Genomic DNA, 17,752 nt, shown 5'->3' on the forward strand with positions numbered 1-17,752 from the left:
ACAGCAGCAGGACAAGTGCTTAGACACAAGGCAGGTGTTTGGCAACTATAGCAATTAAGCTGTAGCACAGTGGTTCTCAACTTCTGTCCTCAGGACCTACTAACAGGCCAGATTTAAAGTATTACCTTGGGGAGATGCAGACTAGAATACTGCAATCACTGAGCAGAAAATGATATCACCTGTGATGTATTTCAGTTATCTTGCAAACCTGGCCTGTTAGTTGGTTCTGAGGACAGGGGTTGAGAACCACCGCTGTAGCGTCTCTTATTTAAGGACAGGGTACTCAAATCGTAAACCGCATTGCATTGCTGTGTGATAACTAATGTGCACCAGAAATCCCCCCCCCCCCCCCCACACCTCCCCATCCCTTTAAAGCAGAAAAAAAAATCTGGGCTTATCACCTCCCCAAAAATTATGGGAATAGTAAAACATCTGCTTTTCCACCTACATTCAAAGGCTGATCACAAGGTTACAGTCAGCAGCAGGTATTGAAAAAGGCTCAGACTGTCAAGTTGTGTTTTGGTGATAACTAGGGATGAGCCCGATGTTCAGGTCTGGTATGGATTTTAAGGGGAACCCTGCGCCAAAATTTAAAAAAAATGGCGTGGCCCCCCGCCCAAAACCATACCAGACCCTTATCCAAGCATGCAACCTGGCAGGCCGCAGGAAAAGGGGGGGCGAGAGCGCCCCCCCCTCCTGAACAGTACCAGGCCACATGCCCTCAACATGGGGAAAGTGCTTTGAGGTCCCCCCAAAGCACCTTGTCCCCATGTTGATGAGGACAAGGGCCTTATCCCTACATCCTTTGCCCGATGGTTTCGGGGGTCTGTGGACGGGGGCCCCCAGATCCCGCCCCTCCCCACCTATTCACCAAAAAAGTGTAAAAAAAGTAAAAATGACAGACAGTATTTTGGACAATTCCTTTATTAAAAAAAAAGGGTCCATCCATCTTTAATCACGGCGCCAATGGTCCCGAAACCCCCCCAAAAAACGGAAAAACTCTGCCTCCATGGGGGCATCCCCGTGACTGCCATCTTTTTTGCTTTGACAGCTGTTATATAGTCAAGGGGGGCCACCCAGTGATGTAAATGGGTGACCCCGCCCCCTCTTACATCACATGATGTCAGAAGGGGCGGGTCACTCTGTTACGTCAGCGGGTGGCCCCGCCCTTGGCTATACAAGAGCTGTATATTAGGACCCCAAACCACCCTCTCCATGTTGAGGGCATGTTGCCTGGTATGGTTCAGGGGGCTCCCGCTGGCATGGTGGGAGGCTCCCGCTGTGTGACACGTCTCCTCTTCTGACGGTTCTTAAATAACGGGGGCGGGGCCACCCGGTGACCCCGCCCCCCTCTGACGCACGGGACATGACGGGACTTCCCTGTGGCATTCCCCGTGACGTCAAGTCACCGTGCGTCAGAGGGGGGTGGGGTCACCGGGTGGCCCCGCCCCCCCGTTATTGAAGAACCGTCAGAAGAGGAGACGCGTCACACAGTGGGAGCCTCCCTCCATGCCAGCATGCGTGCGGAGCGGCCCGGAGAAGAAAATGAAGAAGAGAAGAAGATGAAGAAGAAGATAAAGAAGAGAAGAAGATGAAGAGAAGAGCGGGAGCCTCCCCCATGCCATGGGTGCGGAGAGGCCCGAGGAGAAGAAGATAGAAGACGCCGTGGAGGAGATGCTGAACGAGAACGCCGGAGGAAGAACCAGAAGAGCCAGAAGAACCAGAAGAAGAAGAAGAAGATGAAGGAAGATAGAAGAAAGGAGAAGCATTTAAATAAAGGGATTGTCAAAAACTGTCTCTTGTCATTTTTAACATTTTTGACAGTTTTTTAGTGAAATGGTAGGGGTAAGTACCCCCTTACCATTTCACACAGGGGGGGGCGGGATCTGTGGGTCCCCTTGTTAAAGGGGGCTTCCAGATTCCGATAAGCCCCCCGCCCGCAGACCCCCACAACCACCGGCCAGGGTTGTGGGGCTGAGGCCCTTGTCCTCATCAACATGGGGACAAGGTGTTTTGGGGGGCTACCCCAAAGCACCCTCCCAATGTTGAGGGCATGTGGCCTGGTACGGTTCAGGAGGGGGGGCGCTCTCTTGTGCCCCCCTCTTTTCCTGCGGCCTGCTAGGTTGCGTACTCAGGTAAGGGTCTAGTATGGATTTTGGGGGGGACCCCACGCCATTTTTTTCTATTTCGGCGCAGGGTCCCCCTTAATATCCATACCAGACCCATACCAGACTGTTTTTTTATGTATATTTTTTATGCAAAATTTAATTTTGCTGGGACTGTCATGAACATGGGAAAGATGTGCTACTTTACAGGCAGACTAAGGGGACCGCCAGGCATGATATTTAAAAGAATATTTCATTTTTATTGTTTCACTTTAAGCATTATTAAAATCACTGCTCCTGAAAAAACTGAAGATTTTAAAACTTTTTTTTGCATTGATACATGTCCCCTGGAGCAGGCCCCAGGCCCCCAATCACTTTTTATGGCAATAACTTGCACATAAGCCTTTAAAATTAGCACTTTTGATTTTTCATGTTTGTGTCCCATAGACTTTAACGGTGTTCGCACAAATTTTTTGCCTGTTCGCATGTACTGCTGCGAACCAAACCGGGGGGATGTTTGGCTCATCCCTAGTGATAACACATCCCTGTGTGTCAGTGCTGCCATTATCAGGCCAAGGAGGACGAGAAGGCTTGAGGGGCTGGAGGGCAGGAGAAGGAAGGCAAAAGGGGGACTTTTCACCCTTCCCAAACCCAGGACATTCTGCATTGGTGGGGCGAGCAGTTTGAAGACAATGTTGTAGTCAGGGATAAATGCCACTCATAAAGCTACAGTAGCTGGAAAAAAACTTTTTTTAAAACTGAAGTTAACAGATTGTAAAGTGCTGCTGCATGTAAGCAAAGCTACTTCTAAAAAAATAGAAAACAAATTACTTAGCATGGTGTAAGATGCTCTGCCAGAGTATGCTGTCGCTGAGGCAGTTTATAAAAATTGTGCTGTTCCATAACACCACATACAGCTTTAGGGCATCCCCCAAGCCTGTAATTTAAAGGATTAGTGTATTTTCAATGTCAATCTCAAAGCCGCATGAAAAAAAGCTCTTCATGATGTGTGGGTTTTTTAAAATCTGTTTTAGCATTGATAAATGTTTTCCACAATAGCGTCTAGGCAGGTGCAGTCTGTGTTATCCATTGCAGAGGGTGCTTGACCGCATCAGTAATTTGGATGAGGAGGAAGTTGAGAGGAGCTTGGTTCCTCTATGATTTCCTCGGTCACAAGGGGGCCACTATCCGATCGGATATGGGCACCCTATGTGACATCTTGGGTCAGACAGTCTATTTAAGACTTCAGCTCCTGGGGTTGGTGCCCTTTTTGTGTGAAGCTAGCGTAGGGAAAGGACAGAGGCAGTGATTAGAGACAGGGAAAGGTTCCAGAGGAGTAGCCACAGTGCAGAGATTATATCTGCCTCTTCCAGGAAATTTCCCCTGTTGGGTGTGGACCACATTCTGCTCTTTGTGACAGATGCTGTTGGCATCTTCCATTCTTCAAGTTTCTGTTCCATCACCGTCACAGCTGTAAGTGGCTTTAGGGGGGTGTACTTCCTCCCTGGGCCTGTTTATACTTGCTGAACTTTTCTACAATATATTGCTGTTGCCAAACTTGGACTGTGTGTTTTCACTGCCCACCGCACAACACTGCACTCAGCCCACAAGCTTGTCTATTAGCCTCTACAAATGTCCAGAACTGACTAACAAGATTTGCCTCTCATCCCTTATGGTCTTCATTGGTTTTTAAAGCAAAGTTTAGGTTTGCTGAACTTTAAGCAGGATTCTGAAGAAGATCAAAGGAACAAGATAGAGCAAGCAGGCAATGTCAAAAACAACATGCAGGTCAGGCAGTCTCAGGATGTTTGTTGCTGTGCACTCAACAGAGAGGGGCACTAAATGTTAAATAGACTGTGAGATGCTAGGTTTACTTTTTAAATTGTTTTTATTGTGCTGTTTTGTTTTTATAGATGATCAGCGAGAAATGTCATTCTGGAGCTGTGTCTTCTCATCTCTTTTTGGCTGGCATTTAGTTTGGCTTTCTCTAATGCAACTCAGGCACTACATGTTCATTGGAACTCTAAACCCCACCATCACTCACCTAAGCGGAGGAGACCTGCACATAGGTTTGTACTTTGTATCAATGTACCATATATAGGAACACATAATCCCTACAGTTTTATTTCTGTGGATCATGAATTCCTCCTGGATGTTTTATTCGGACATTTACATAAATATAATTGTAAAGTGTACTTCCACTTGTAATTTAGTGGGCTTTAATCCCCTCTCTGATGACCCCTGAAAAGCCATACACTTTACGTTAGGTTGTTTCATCATTATATTTTGATTTTTATTATTATTATTTTTATTATTAATTTTTTTTTTTATATAAATCTTATTATTTAATTTCTTAATAAACAGATAAAACAAAACACAACAAGACATCATACAAATTGGACCTATATATTAATGCAATTTCAAGATCCAACTATCAATTCTAAATAAAGATTCAAAATAGAAGATAGAAGCAATATAATGATTAAGAAAAGGGTATTTCGTCTAGGCATAAACCTAAGCCATCCCATTCATCCATGCCCAGTGTATTGAGGGGGGAAAAAAAAGAAAAGAAGAAAAAAAAAAAGAAAAAAAAGAGAGATAAACATCAACCTCTTCTATCCCCAGTGGCCCCGAGCATCCCTATTTTAGGACCACCTGTATCTCAGTGTATTACCTCCATGGACATTAGATGCCTTATATGTTTTGTCCAGCCATTTTGTGCAGACTTTATCATACTTACTCGGACAACCCCTATTGATATAGGTGTCTCTATACAATGGAAAATTATTATTTTTATTATTAATATTTTAATTAGAGTTTGTACATGTGTATTTATTTATATGTTCAATTTTGTTTCTAGAATGCTGTTTTTCCCTTATCCCCACTTTGGGGTGTAAGGATACGGGCAATTATTTAACCACAGTTTTTCAGTGTGCTTTCCAATTTTTTGCTGTCAGATTGTTATTCTCCCATTGGGGAGAGTAAAGGTAGAGACACATACTGTATCAATATGGAGAAAGGTTGTTAATTACATTTGTATAGATGAAGTATGTAAGATGGGGTTTGAGTACTATGACATCAACACACAGAGAGGAGGCTGTTTGCAGAGCAGGAAGTGCAAGTGATTAATGTCTTAGCTGTCAGATCTGTAGTGCTGGGCTGAGCAATCTGTGAGTACTGATGTTTTTTTTTTAATATGATTTTTAAATAAAGAAATTGTTTTATGCTATGAGCTTTTTATCCTTTTGTAGTGCTTTGAATGGGACCTTATTTTCATGAGTGCATAGCACCCTTCTCTAATTGGGCTGTTAGGCTAAAACATTTTTTAAAGATATATTTGTTGAATTTTCCAATTATTGTACAAAACTAACAGTAACAACGTAAGTATAATACAGCCTAGCCATGCCTCCTGTGTCCCAACAGAGAACAATAATAGCACAGGGAATGTGGGTGTACATGAGGCCTCATTACACGTAGCAGTGAAAAATTTAAAGAAACAGCATCATATCATAATACCAGAAGTGGCAGAGGACAAATAAAGGGACCCATTTTAAGTGTCTGAGTCTAACGTTGTCAGGGTTAGAGGGCTGGACTCCCACTTTTCCCGTAGTTCAAACTTGAGTTTGTATAAAGGTAGACTATTTATCAACTGAAGCCAAGTGGTTTAAGTAGGGCAAGTCGTTCCTTTCCATGACAGGAGTATAGTCTTCTTAGCAAAGAAGTATAATATGCGTAGTAGACGTTTAACATGCGTAGAAACAGTCAGTTCACCAAAAATGCCTAGCAAACAGTTTTTGGGATGCAAAATATTAGGTAGGCCTAAAACAGTAGACAAAAAGGTACCTATTGCAGACCAAAATGCATGAACTATAGGACAGGACCAAAAACAACGTACAAAGTCAGCTTCACTCCCACAGTCTCGAATGCGATGCGGGACGTAAGCCCATCTTATAAATTCAAACGGGAGTGAGGTGACTCTGGTTAAACACCTTTATTTGAATAATTCTGTCCCAGTAGAATATATATGTGTCAACAAATTCAGTCCAGTCCTCATCAGTAAGCTGTATATTCAGGTTAGACCAACGGGTCTGGAAAGCAGCGAATCTATGGTTGGAGTCAGCCATTAAAGTGGAATAATATAAAGAATTTTATTTATATGTGCCTGGCTGTCTCAATACTTTCTCCAGTGGGGGTAAAGATAATGGGGAGGAAATTGAACCAGATTGAGCCTTGACAGCATGATGGATTTGTAGATACAAAATGAAAAAAGAAGGGGGTAAGTTAAGGTCAGCTCTCAGCGGTGCAAATGACTTAAGGCCCTGCTCAGTATATATATGATTAAGGTATTTGAGATCTTAAATTGATTGTAAGGGTTTGGATTTTTTTTAAAATAACAAACATGTCATACTTACCTCCACTGTGCAGCTCTTTTTGCACAGAGTTGCCCCAAACCTTGTCTTCTGGGGTCCCCCGGCGGCTCTTGCGGCTCCTCCCCACATCAGATAACCCCCTAGGAGAAGCGCTCTCCCGGGGGGGTTACCTTGCGAGCGCGCTCCCGAGTCCAGCATTTGCGTCCATAGACACAAATGCCGGACTCGGCCCCGCCCTCTGACGCTCGCGTCATTGGATTTGATTGACAGCAGCAGGAGCCAATGGCTTTGCTGCTATCAATATATCCAATCAAGAGCCGGGACCTCGTGGAGAGAGGGAGAGCGTGTCTCCACCAACAGAAATACGGGGCTCAGGTAAAAGTAAAACAGGGGGCTGGGGGGCCGGTCACTGCCAGGTGTTTTTTCACCTAAATGCATAGGATGCATTTAGGTGAAAAAACATGAGGGTTTACAACCCCTTTAAGAGTGTTCTTACTCTGAATGGTCTAAGGTTATCAGTGAGGTACAGTGGTTCAGGTTCAGTGTTGGGACCCTTACTTTTTAATAACTTTATAAATGATATAGGGTCTGGGATTAAAAGTACAATTTTAGTCTTTGCAGATGACACCAAGCTATCAACATTGGAATAACATCCTTACAGGACGTCTCCAACTTACAAGCTGACCTCAGTTCACTGTTTCATTGGGCAACTTATGTGGCAAATGAGGTTTAATGTTGATAAATGTAAAGTTATGCACTTGGGGGATAAAAATATGCATGCATCATACACACTAGGGGGAGATTACAACTGGGGGAATCCATAGTGGAAACGGATCTGGGGTTTTGGTCGATCATAAGCTTAATAATAGCATGCGACGCCAAGCTGCGGTTTCCAAAGTGAGCAAAGTCCTTTCTTGTATTAAGAGAAGTATGGACTCCAGAGAGAGAGACATAATTTTACCCCTGTTCAAATCATTAGTAAGACCATCTGGAATATGCAGTTCAGTTTTGGGCACCAGTTCTCAAAAGGGATATTGGGAAACTGGAGAAAGTGTAGAGAAGGGCAACCAAACTGATAAGAGGCATGGAGAAACTCAGCTATGAGGAAAGATTACAGGAACTGAATTTATTCTCTCTTCAGAAGAGGAGATTAAGGGAGGATATAATCAAGATGTACAAATACATAAGGGGTCCATATAGTGAACTTGGTGCTGAGTTATTCACTTTAAGTTCATCACAGAGGACGGGGGGGGAGGGACTCTTTACGTCTAGAGGGAAAGAGATTTCATCTCCAAATACAGAAAGGTTTCTTCACAGTAAGAGCTGTGAAAATGTGGAATAGAATCCCTCCAGAGGTGGTTCTGACCAGCTTTAGTAGATTGCGTTAAAAAAGGCCTGGATTCTTTCCTAGGTGTACATAATGTGACTGGGTACTAATATTATAGCTAGAGTTAATCCAGGGAATATCCAATTGCCTCTCGGGGGATCAGGAAGGAATTTTTTCCCCTGCTGTAGCAAATTGGATCATGCTTTGCTGGGGGTTTTCACCTTCCTCTGGATCAACTGTGGGTATAGGATTGTGTATATGGGATCGTTTTTTTTTTTGGTTGAACTAGATGGACTTGTGTCTTTTTTCAACCTGACTAATAGGGATGAGCTTCGAGTTCGAGTCAAACTCATGTTCGACTCGAACATTGACTGTTCGCAAGTTCGCCGAACAGCGAACCCTTTAAAAGTCTATGGGAGAAATTAAAAGTGCTAATTTTAAAGGCTTATATGCAAGTTATTGTCATAAAAAGTGTTTGGGGACCTGGGTCCTGCCCCAGGGGACATGGATCAATGCAAAAAAAAGTTTTAAAAACGTCTGTTTTTTCAGGAGCAGTGATTTTAATAATGCTTAAAGTCAAACAATAAAAGTGTAATATCCCTTTAAATTTCGTAGCTGGGGGGTGTCTATAGTATGCCTGTAAAGGGGCGCATGTTTCCCGTGTTTAGAACAGTCTGACAGCAAAATGACATTTCAAAGGAAAAAAGTAATTTAAAACTACTTGTGGCTATTGCATTGCCGGTCCGACAATACACATAGAAGTTCATTGATAAAAACAGCATGGGAATTCCACACAGGGGAACCCCGAGCCAAAATTTTTTTTAAAAATGACGTGGGGGTACCCCTAAATTCCATACCAGGCCCTTCAGGTCTGATATGGATATTAAGGGGAACCCCGGCCAAAATTTAAAAAAAAAAATGACGTGGGGGTCCCCCTAAATTCCATACCAGACCCTTCAGGTCTGGTATGGATTTTAAGGGCAACCCCGCGCCAAAATTAAAAACAAAAAACGGCGTGGGGTCCCCCCAAAAATCCATACCAGACCCTTATCTGAGCACGCAACCTGGCAGGCCACAGGAAAAGAGGGGGGGGGGAGAGTGCCCCCCCTCCTGAACCGTACCAGGCCACATGCCCTCAACATTGGGAGGGTGCTTTGGGGTAGCCCCCAAAACACCTTGTCCCCATGTTGATGAGGACAAGGGCCTCATCCCCACAACCCTGGCCGGTGGTTGTGGGGGTCTGCGGGCGGGGGGCTTATCGGAATCTGGAAGCCCCCTTTAACAAGGGGACCGCCAGATCCCGCCCCCCCCTGTGTGAAATGGTAAGGGGGTACAAAAGTACCCCTACCATTTCACTAAAAAACTGTCAAGAATGTTAAAAATGACAAGAGACAGTTTTTGACAATTCCTTCATTTAAATGCTTCTTCTTTCTTCTATCTTCCTTCATCTTCTTCTTCTTCTTCTGGTTCTTCTTTCTCTTCTGGTTCTTCCTCCGGCGTTCTCGTCCAGCATTTCCTCCGTGGCGTCTTCTATCTTCTTCTCCTCCGGCCGCTCTGCACCCATGGCATGGGCGGAGGCTCCCGCTCTTCTCTTCATCTTCTTCTTTTCTTCATCTTCTTCTTCATCTTCTTCTCTTCTTCTCTTCTTCATTTTCTTCTCCGGGCCGCTCCGCACCCATGCTGGCATGGTGGGAGGCTCCCGCTGTGTGACGCGTCTCCTCTTCTGACGGTTCTTAAATAACGGGGGGCGGGGCCACCCGGTGACCCCGCCCCCTCTGATGCACGGGACATGATGGGACTTCCCTGTGGCATTCCCCGTGACGTCACAGGGAAGTCCCGTCAAGTCACCGTGCATCAGAGGGGGGCGGGGTCACCAGGTGGCCTCTCCCCCTGTTATTTAAGACCCCAAAGCACCCTCCCAATGTTGAGGGCATGTGGCCTGGTACGGTTCAGGAGGGGGGCGCTCTCTCGTCCCCCCCTCTTTTCCTGTGGCCTGCCAGGTTGCGTGCTCGGATAAGGGTCGGGTATGGATTTTTGGGGGGACCCCACGTCATTTTTTTTTTAATTTTGGCACGGGGTTCCCCTTAAAATCCATACCAGACCTGCAGGGTCTGGTATGGAATTTAGGGGGACCCCCACGTCATTTTTTTTTTTTAATTTTGGCTGGGGTTCCCCTTAATATCCATACCAGACCTGAAGGGCCTGGTATGGAATTTAGGGGGACCCCCACGTCATTTTTTTTTTAAATTTTGGTTCGGGGTTCCCCTGTGGGGAATTCCCATGCCATTTTTATCAATTAACTTTTATGTGTATTGTCAGACCGGCAATGCAATAGCCGCGAGTAGTTTTAAATGACTTTTTTCCTTTGAAATGTCATTTTGCTGTCAGACTGTTCTAAACACGGGAAACATGTGCCCCTTTACAGGCATACTATAGACACCCCCCAGCTACAAAATTTAAAGGGATATTACACTTTTATTGTTTGACTTTAAGCATTATTAAAATCACTGCTCCTAAAAAAAACGTCCGTTTTTAAAACTTATTTTTGCATTGATCTATGTCCCCTGGGGCAGGACCCAGGTCCCCAAACACTTTTTATGACAATAACTTGCATATAAGCCTTTAAAATTAGCACTTTTGATTATTCATGTTCGTGTCCCATAGATTTTAACGGTGTTCGCGTGTTCGCATGAACTTTTTTCCTGTTCGCATGTTCTGGTGCGAACCGAACAGGGGGGTGTTCGGCTCATCCCTACTGACTAACTATGTAACACCTCTAGAGATCCAACACTGCGGATTAGGAATCTTAAAGAGTTCATTCAGCATAGTGTTATACCAAAGTGGCTTGTTAGGTGAGGCAGTCCACACATCTTTGGAAAAGCGGGTTACTATAGTAATGAAAAGAGACAGAGTAGTTTTCAGCATGGTCGTACCAGGACAGTGTCACGCCATGTCCGGGATGCGATCCTGGGACCTTGGGTTCTTTGGACGGTTTCCTATTGCCTGAGCACCAGGGAATTTCCTTGTTATGTTCTGTTCCTTGAGTTTGGATACTGGCTCCACCCTGTGACCAGCTGTAGGCAGTCACCTGATCTGCCTACTATAAATCATCACTTCCCCTTCTTGTCTTCGCCCTAGTATAGGTCCTGTTTCCTGGTGTTTGCTGTTTAACATATTATATTTCTTCTGCTGACTTCTGCTTGTTCCCAACTACACTTCTTGGACTATTCCTTTGGACTTCGCTGATCACTGTTGCCAACTCTGTTCCCAACCTTGCCTCTTGGACTACTCCTTTGGATTACTTTGATCATGGTTCACTGACTTCACTCTCTACCAACTGTGAGTTGTTTGTTTGGTGTTCCTTCATTTAGTCTGTTTGCACTTCCCATTGTGGTCCCGTATTTCTGGCTGCAGGATCTCAACCGCGCTTCCACCTGATACTGGCATAACAAGACTACCGTTCAGGAAACTGGAGGGACAGTTAGAGTCTCCTGGCAGACCTGACAGTCAGTTAGGCGCTCTCTGTCTATAAATAATATTGTGTAAGGATTCTAAGTATGATACTATAGCAGCTTCGGTAATGGTACAAGCATTAGCCAGAGATGGATGCAACCAGTCATGCACCACCACTAACTGAGAGGCTAGGTAATACAGGTAAAAGTTGGGGAAGGCTATGCCTGCCAGATGAGAGGGCAATTTCAATATCTTTAGAGTCATCTTGGGGGCACTGTGATTCCATAGGAAGCCTGTGCAAATAGAGTCAATTTGTTTAAAAAAGATCTTTGGAATTTTACATGGAGAATTAGCCATGATAATCAAAAGCTTTGGCAAGAAGATCAACCTTTAGCAGGTTAACCCTGCCCATAAGATCTAATGGCAATTCCATTCACTGGCTGGTCCGCTGCTGTAGTTAAGTGATAACAGGACATTAGTTATTTACCACATAAGAACTCAGGGGTAGTTGTACCACCACTGCTAAATAGCCTGTAGAATGAACAACCTGAAGTTGCGAGCTTGGATGGATTACCCGCTCAGCCCTCGGATCCAGTGGGAAAAGACTGAATTTAGTCCAGTTAACCCAAAAGCCAGAGTATACGCTAAAACTTTCTGTTGTAACGTGGAACATAAGGAGTCAGATGGATCAGCCAGGTACACCAGGGTGTTAACTGCATACACTGAAATTCACTCCTTTATAGTGCCAACAATGAAAGCTTTTGTTAACCCAAGAAAAATAAAGATCCTGTACCTTTAAAGCATTTTATACAGGACAGTGCTTGTGCTGTGTATTTTGGCCCCCTGTATTAGCTAAAATACCTGGCTCATTCTGCCAGTTTCTACCCTCCACTGTACCAGGGCTGCCAAGCTCTGACACCGGAGTCAGAGTATGTCATATGCTGCTATCTGCAGCTCTCCCTGTGTCTCCTCTCTGTCCTCCTCCCCTCCCTGTCATCTCTCACTATCGCTGATCTGCTCCTCTCCCCACTGCTTCAAAACTAACTGATCTGTATCTTATCCCCTCTGTCAGATAAAAAGCTGTGTCCTAGTGCCTGTGCTTTATTGAAAAAAAAAGATTTCTACCTGTTTTAACAGTGTCTTTCAGTGATCATTTGACTCCAGGCTCTCTGCTCCTCTCCTCCCCTCATCCCTGGCTGACATCAGCAGGGGACTCTCTGCCCCGCCCACTGGAGATATCACATGAGGGGAGTTGACAGCCTGGGGTCATCTTATCGCTAAAAGACTCTATTAAAACAGGTAGAAATCTTTTTTTTTTTTTTTTTAATAAAGCACAGGCACTAGGATGCAGCTTTTTATATGACAGAGGGGATGAGATACAGATCAGATAGTGACTTAACAACCACTTTAAGCCTTGTATGAGATGGGCCGGTAAGAGTCACAATCCAGAGGGTCCTTATGTGGCTTGAGGATAAGGACTATATGAGCCTGCTGCATAGGAGGAAGGATGCTCTAAGGCCACATTGAAGGTATGCAAAAGATGGGGACTCTACAGGTGTCTAAACTTACTATACCAATCAGTGGGAAACCCATCCAATCTGGGTGTTCTATGAGACGCTTGCAGCGCACTCCATGAGATTAAAAGCAGCATAGAAAGCAACATATTGGCCACCGGAAATCTCCATTATCCTAAATGGACCCAGTATAAGGAAAAAAATATATATATAAATATATGTATATATAAAAAGCCCAAATAGTCATCATAGGGGCTTTTTAAACTATAGGACACAAGAAAGGACCAACTGAGGCCCATAGAAAGAGTCCTATAGTACAGAAGAAATATAGAAGTAAGGAAAGACAATCCTGGAAGGTATAGTGTATTGTATAAGGATGTATGCAAAAGGCCCAAACAGGTGGATCATTGCCTTATACACATACCTGGGTATATGCACAAGGGAAGGTCAAAAAGCAGGTGTCCTTCTTCCAATTAGTATATAGGGAGACACTGCAGAGTCAAAAAATGTGTATTGTGTTCAAAGTCGCTACTGACAATGGGCAGCAGATATACACTGTATAAAAGATAATGACCAATTTTTAGTCTAAATTCCATTAATGTGGTGATAAATGCACCACACAGTAATAAGGACATGTGGCCAAAGACAGCTATATAATGCTTGCTGGAACACAAGATATGTGTCCCTTCCAAGATAAGTAATAAATATGATAGGTGTCTGTGGTCAGGGACTGCGGACTACTTCAGATCTGCTTCAGAGACCACAGACAAAAACCTTCTCATATCGCATGGAACAAACCCCCCAATACTTAAGCCTCCATGCCCAAAGGATCCCTCCCCTGGTGCAAAGAAAGCCCTATTTAGCATTAAAGAAAGAAGGTTTCCCCACAGCGGGGTTTTTAGGCAGCACAATAATGGATGTAGTCAATGTTATAAGAAAAAATATAACAATTTTATTGAAAGCTATACCAAAAAAGGTTAAAAACAGTGAGCTCCAGTGGGGAGTGCTTAAAAACTAAATAGCTGAACATACATAGCAGACATATATTCATAACACAATTCCTATCATGAACATAAGACCTGACGCGTTTCAACCCTTAATAGTTGGGGTCTTCTTCAGAGGTTCGGTCTGCTAAAAAGAACATATAAATGACATTGGTATATACATGCATAACTTTCATTGCATAGTATAGTAGTAATTACATTCATGATGCAATACACCAATATAGAATAGTTACCAGAAAGGATGTATGTCCAACAAGCGAAGGAAAACTTCCCACATGGAGATCCCTTAAAATGATATGTTGTATTTCCCTCTCAAACCAAAAGGGGGCACAAGATGTCTCCACCGCCACCTCAACCCAGACCGGGGTAGTGAGAGGCAAAGTGACTTACAAGAGGCCACACACTCGGGCGCCGCCCGCCACAGCAAGAAGCCGGCCAACGGGCACTAAGAACACCTAGGATGAAAAATTGATGGGACAGACTAAATACACACCCCAAAAAAAAAAAAAAAAAAAAAAAATAATGATCAGATTTTTGGTGGGCAGAAGCAACCACCAAGGGACCAAAGTCACCCATATGTGGTATCTATAGTGCATGTGGTTCAAGCCAAACCAAAAAGGAGGTTCCAACCATATTTATATGGTATGTCTTTAAAGACTAATAGGATAAATAGTATCAATAGTATATAGCTATAAGGATATTGGCAAAAAACTCCTTTTAAATGAAAAAGTGAGGTAGTGAGAGGTATGGTTTTTTTCTTTTTCTTTTCTTTTCTTTTTCTTTCTTTCTTTCTTTCTTTCTTTCTTTTTTTCTTTTTTTTCTTTTTTTTCTTCTTTTTTTTTCCTTTTTTTTTTTTTTTTTCTTTTTTCTTTTCTTTTTTCCCATACCTCTCACTACCTCACTTTTTCATTTAAAAGGAGTTTTTTGCCAATATCCTTATAGCTATATACTATTGATACTATTTATCCTATTAGTCTTTAAAGACATACCATATAAATATGGTTGGAACCTCCTTTTTGGTTTGGCTTGAACCACATGCACTATAGATACTACATATGGGTGACTTTGGTCCCTTGGTGGTTGCTTCTGCCCACCAAAAATCTGATCATTATTTTTTTTTTTTTTTTTTTTTTTTTTTGGGGTGTGTATTTAGTCTGTCCCATCAATTTTTCATCCTAGGTGTTCTTAGTGCCCGTTGGCCGGCTTCTTGCTGTGGCGGGCGGCGCCCGAGTGTGTGGCCTCTTGTAAGTCACTTTGCCTCTCACTACCCCGGTCTGGGTTGAGGTGGCGGTGGAGACATCTTGTGCCCCCTTTTGGTTTGAGAGGGAAATACAACATATCATTTTAAGGGATCTCCATGTGGGAAGTTTTCCTTCGCTTGTTGGACATACATCCTTTCTGGTAACTATTCTATATTGGTGTATTGCATCATGAATGTAATTACTACTATACTATGCAATGAAAGTTATGCATGTATATACCAATGTCATTTATATGTTCTTTTTAGCAGACCGAACCTCTGAAGAAGACCCCAACTATTAAGGGTTGAAACGCGTCAGGTCTTATGTTCATGATAGGAATTGTGTTATGAATATATGTCTGCTATGTATGTTCAGCTATTTAGTTTTTAAGCACTCCCCACTGGAGCTCACTGTTTTTAACCTTTTTTGGTATAGCTTTCAATAAAATTGTTATATTTTTTCTTATAACATTGACTACATCCATTATTGTGCTGCCTAAAAACCCCGCTGTGGGGAAACCTTCTTTCTTTTCTGTTTTAACATCCAAGGGGTGAGCAGCAACTCCCTTCCTTCTCCTCAGTGTCTTTTCTTTTTCTGCCCTATTTAGCATTTACCTTGGACATAAAGATGTTTAGCATGTGTTTCTCCTAATGGTCTTCTGTGAACAGGCGTGTTAATTACCTGTGTTGCCGCCCCCCGCAAACCGAATCAGCTGGGCGCGGCAACACAGCTGACTCTATCAACCTTGGCCCCCCGAGAGGTGCGCGCACGTCCCCGCCACGCCGCGCACGCAAGTGACATCACTGCGCATGCGTGGCAGAGCGAGGGCCCGCACGCGCCTCCTGCCAACACGACAGTCGCTCTCCTGACGTGATAATCACATCAGGGGAGATCAAAGGACAGTCCTGCAACCCTAAACAAAGAAGAAAGATCAGTATATGAAGCAAAACCAATACTGAAAAATAAAAAATAAAAAGGAAGAGAAATTGACATGGGTGCCATGCATAATATCAGATTCCCAGGCCAAAATTGCTTTGATTCACAGTAGCTAGTCAGGACATACAAATAAACACGTCAATATATTAGAAAGTACATTGGGATGCTATCAACAACAGAGATCTTTACAACATTACAGTTAGAAATATACAGATCCATTGATGGTTATACCAAAGTCAGAAAGGGGCACAAAATCAAAAAATCAAAAAGTAAGAAAATCAGAAAATCAAAAACTCAAAAAATCAAAATATCATCCACTATTTTATAAGGCAAGAATGGCCACATATTGACCCCGAGGGATGCAGAGAAAGCATAGAAAGGAACGGGAGAGGCCTCCAAGCTAATCGGAAACCTCCTACCTTTCCATGCCTCCTGATGCAAAACCCTCCGAAAAGGGTCTATAACAGACGTCCTCATTAAAGCCTGGAGGTTGTGTTGTCCTCAAGGTATATATCCATCTAAGCTCAATTTGTAGGAGGGACTTATTCCAGTCCCCCCTCTAGAAGCCAGATGGATCCTATTCAAAATGAGAAATTTATTTTGGGAAAGTTGCCATTATGTACAGTACTTGAATGTTGGCCCAATGTCAGCTCGAGATCACATGTCTGCATGCTTCTAATGTGTCTATATGCCCTCTGCCAAAACTGGAGCTTAGTCTTTCCAACATAAAAGCATCCACAGTTGCAGAGGAGCATATAGATCACTCCGGGTGTCTTACAATTAGCGAAATGCTTTGGTCTAAAGAGATCACCATTGGGTAGGGTGATCTCTTTGGCCTTATACATGTACTTACAATACCTGCATGACCCACATATAAATGTGCCTTTATACTTACAATGTTCCTTTTCAGATTTGTCCCTAAATTCACTTCTCACCAGCTTGTCTTGAATGGAAGTGGCCCTTCTGAAAGTAAACATGGGGGTACTAGGGAGTAAATGTCCTATTATTGGATCCATTGTCAAGATATGCCAATATTTATTGACAATCTTTCTAATTTAAATATGCTGATTTGAGAACTTAGTGAGAATCCGCAGGGGATTCTCCTGATTCCTCGTTTTCAGCGAGTACAGAATATCGTGTCTCTCCCTCAAATTGGCCTGCTTGTATGCCTTTTTCAGACACATGAGGGAGTATCCTCTCTGCAGCAGTCTGTCACGGAGCTTGTCCGCCATCATCAGAACAATTCCGTCATGTTCTGAAATATTAACTGAACGGAATCGAATTAACTAGAGGTGAAGGAACTGGAAGCGTGCAGTATTGTATTACCTGTGGTAGACTTCCTATACAGACTGCTGCAGAGGGAACCATCCTCCCCTCGGCATATCTCAACATCCAGAAAAGATATACGGTCCATGCTATGTGACCTGGTAAAATAGAGGTTCAAATCGTTTTTGTTCAATCTCTCCATGCAATTCTCCAACAGTTCCAAAGGTCCATCCCATATGATAAAAACATCATCGATATATTGGTGCCACGCAAGAATGTGGTCCATGTATATCGAGAGAGTCTCATCAGATAGAAAGGTATGCTCCCACTCCACCGGGTACAGGTTGGCATACGATGGAGCACAACATGTCCCCATCGCTATCCCTTGCACCTGGAGGTAGTGGGAGCCATTGAATGTAAATACATTATGACAGAGAATAAACTCAAGCATTGAGAGAATGAACTCAACGTATTTCATATCCACATCATTTTTACTGTGGAGCACATGTCTGACAGCAAAGAGTCCCCGGTCATGG

At 43.4% G+C, this 17,752-nt stretch overlaps 1 protein-coding gene across 1 annotated transcript in view; it reads left to right on the forward strand.

Annotated features, from left to right (window-relative positions):
• Nucleotides 1–17,752, forward strand: part of SLC43A3 (solute carrier family 43 member 3) — a 598,240-nt gene that overhangs the window by 471,847 nt on the left and 108,641 nt on the right. The window contains exon 11 of the mRNA XM_073596989.1: nt 4,019–4,174. Within this exon, the coding sequence (XP_073453090.1) occupies nt 4,019–4,174 (156 nt within the window). The remainder of the gene's footprint in view (nt 1–4,018; nt 4,175–17,752) is intronic.

This window comes from Aquarana catesbeiana, linkage group LG08 (genome assembly GCF_042186555.1).
Source record: "Aquarana catesbeiana isolate 2022-GZ linkage group LG08, ASM4218655v1, whole genome shotgun sequence".
Lineage (NCBI taxonomy): Eukaryota > Metazoa > Chordata > Amphibia > Anura > Ranidae > Aquarana > Aquarana catesbeiana.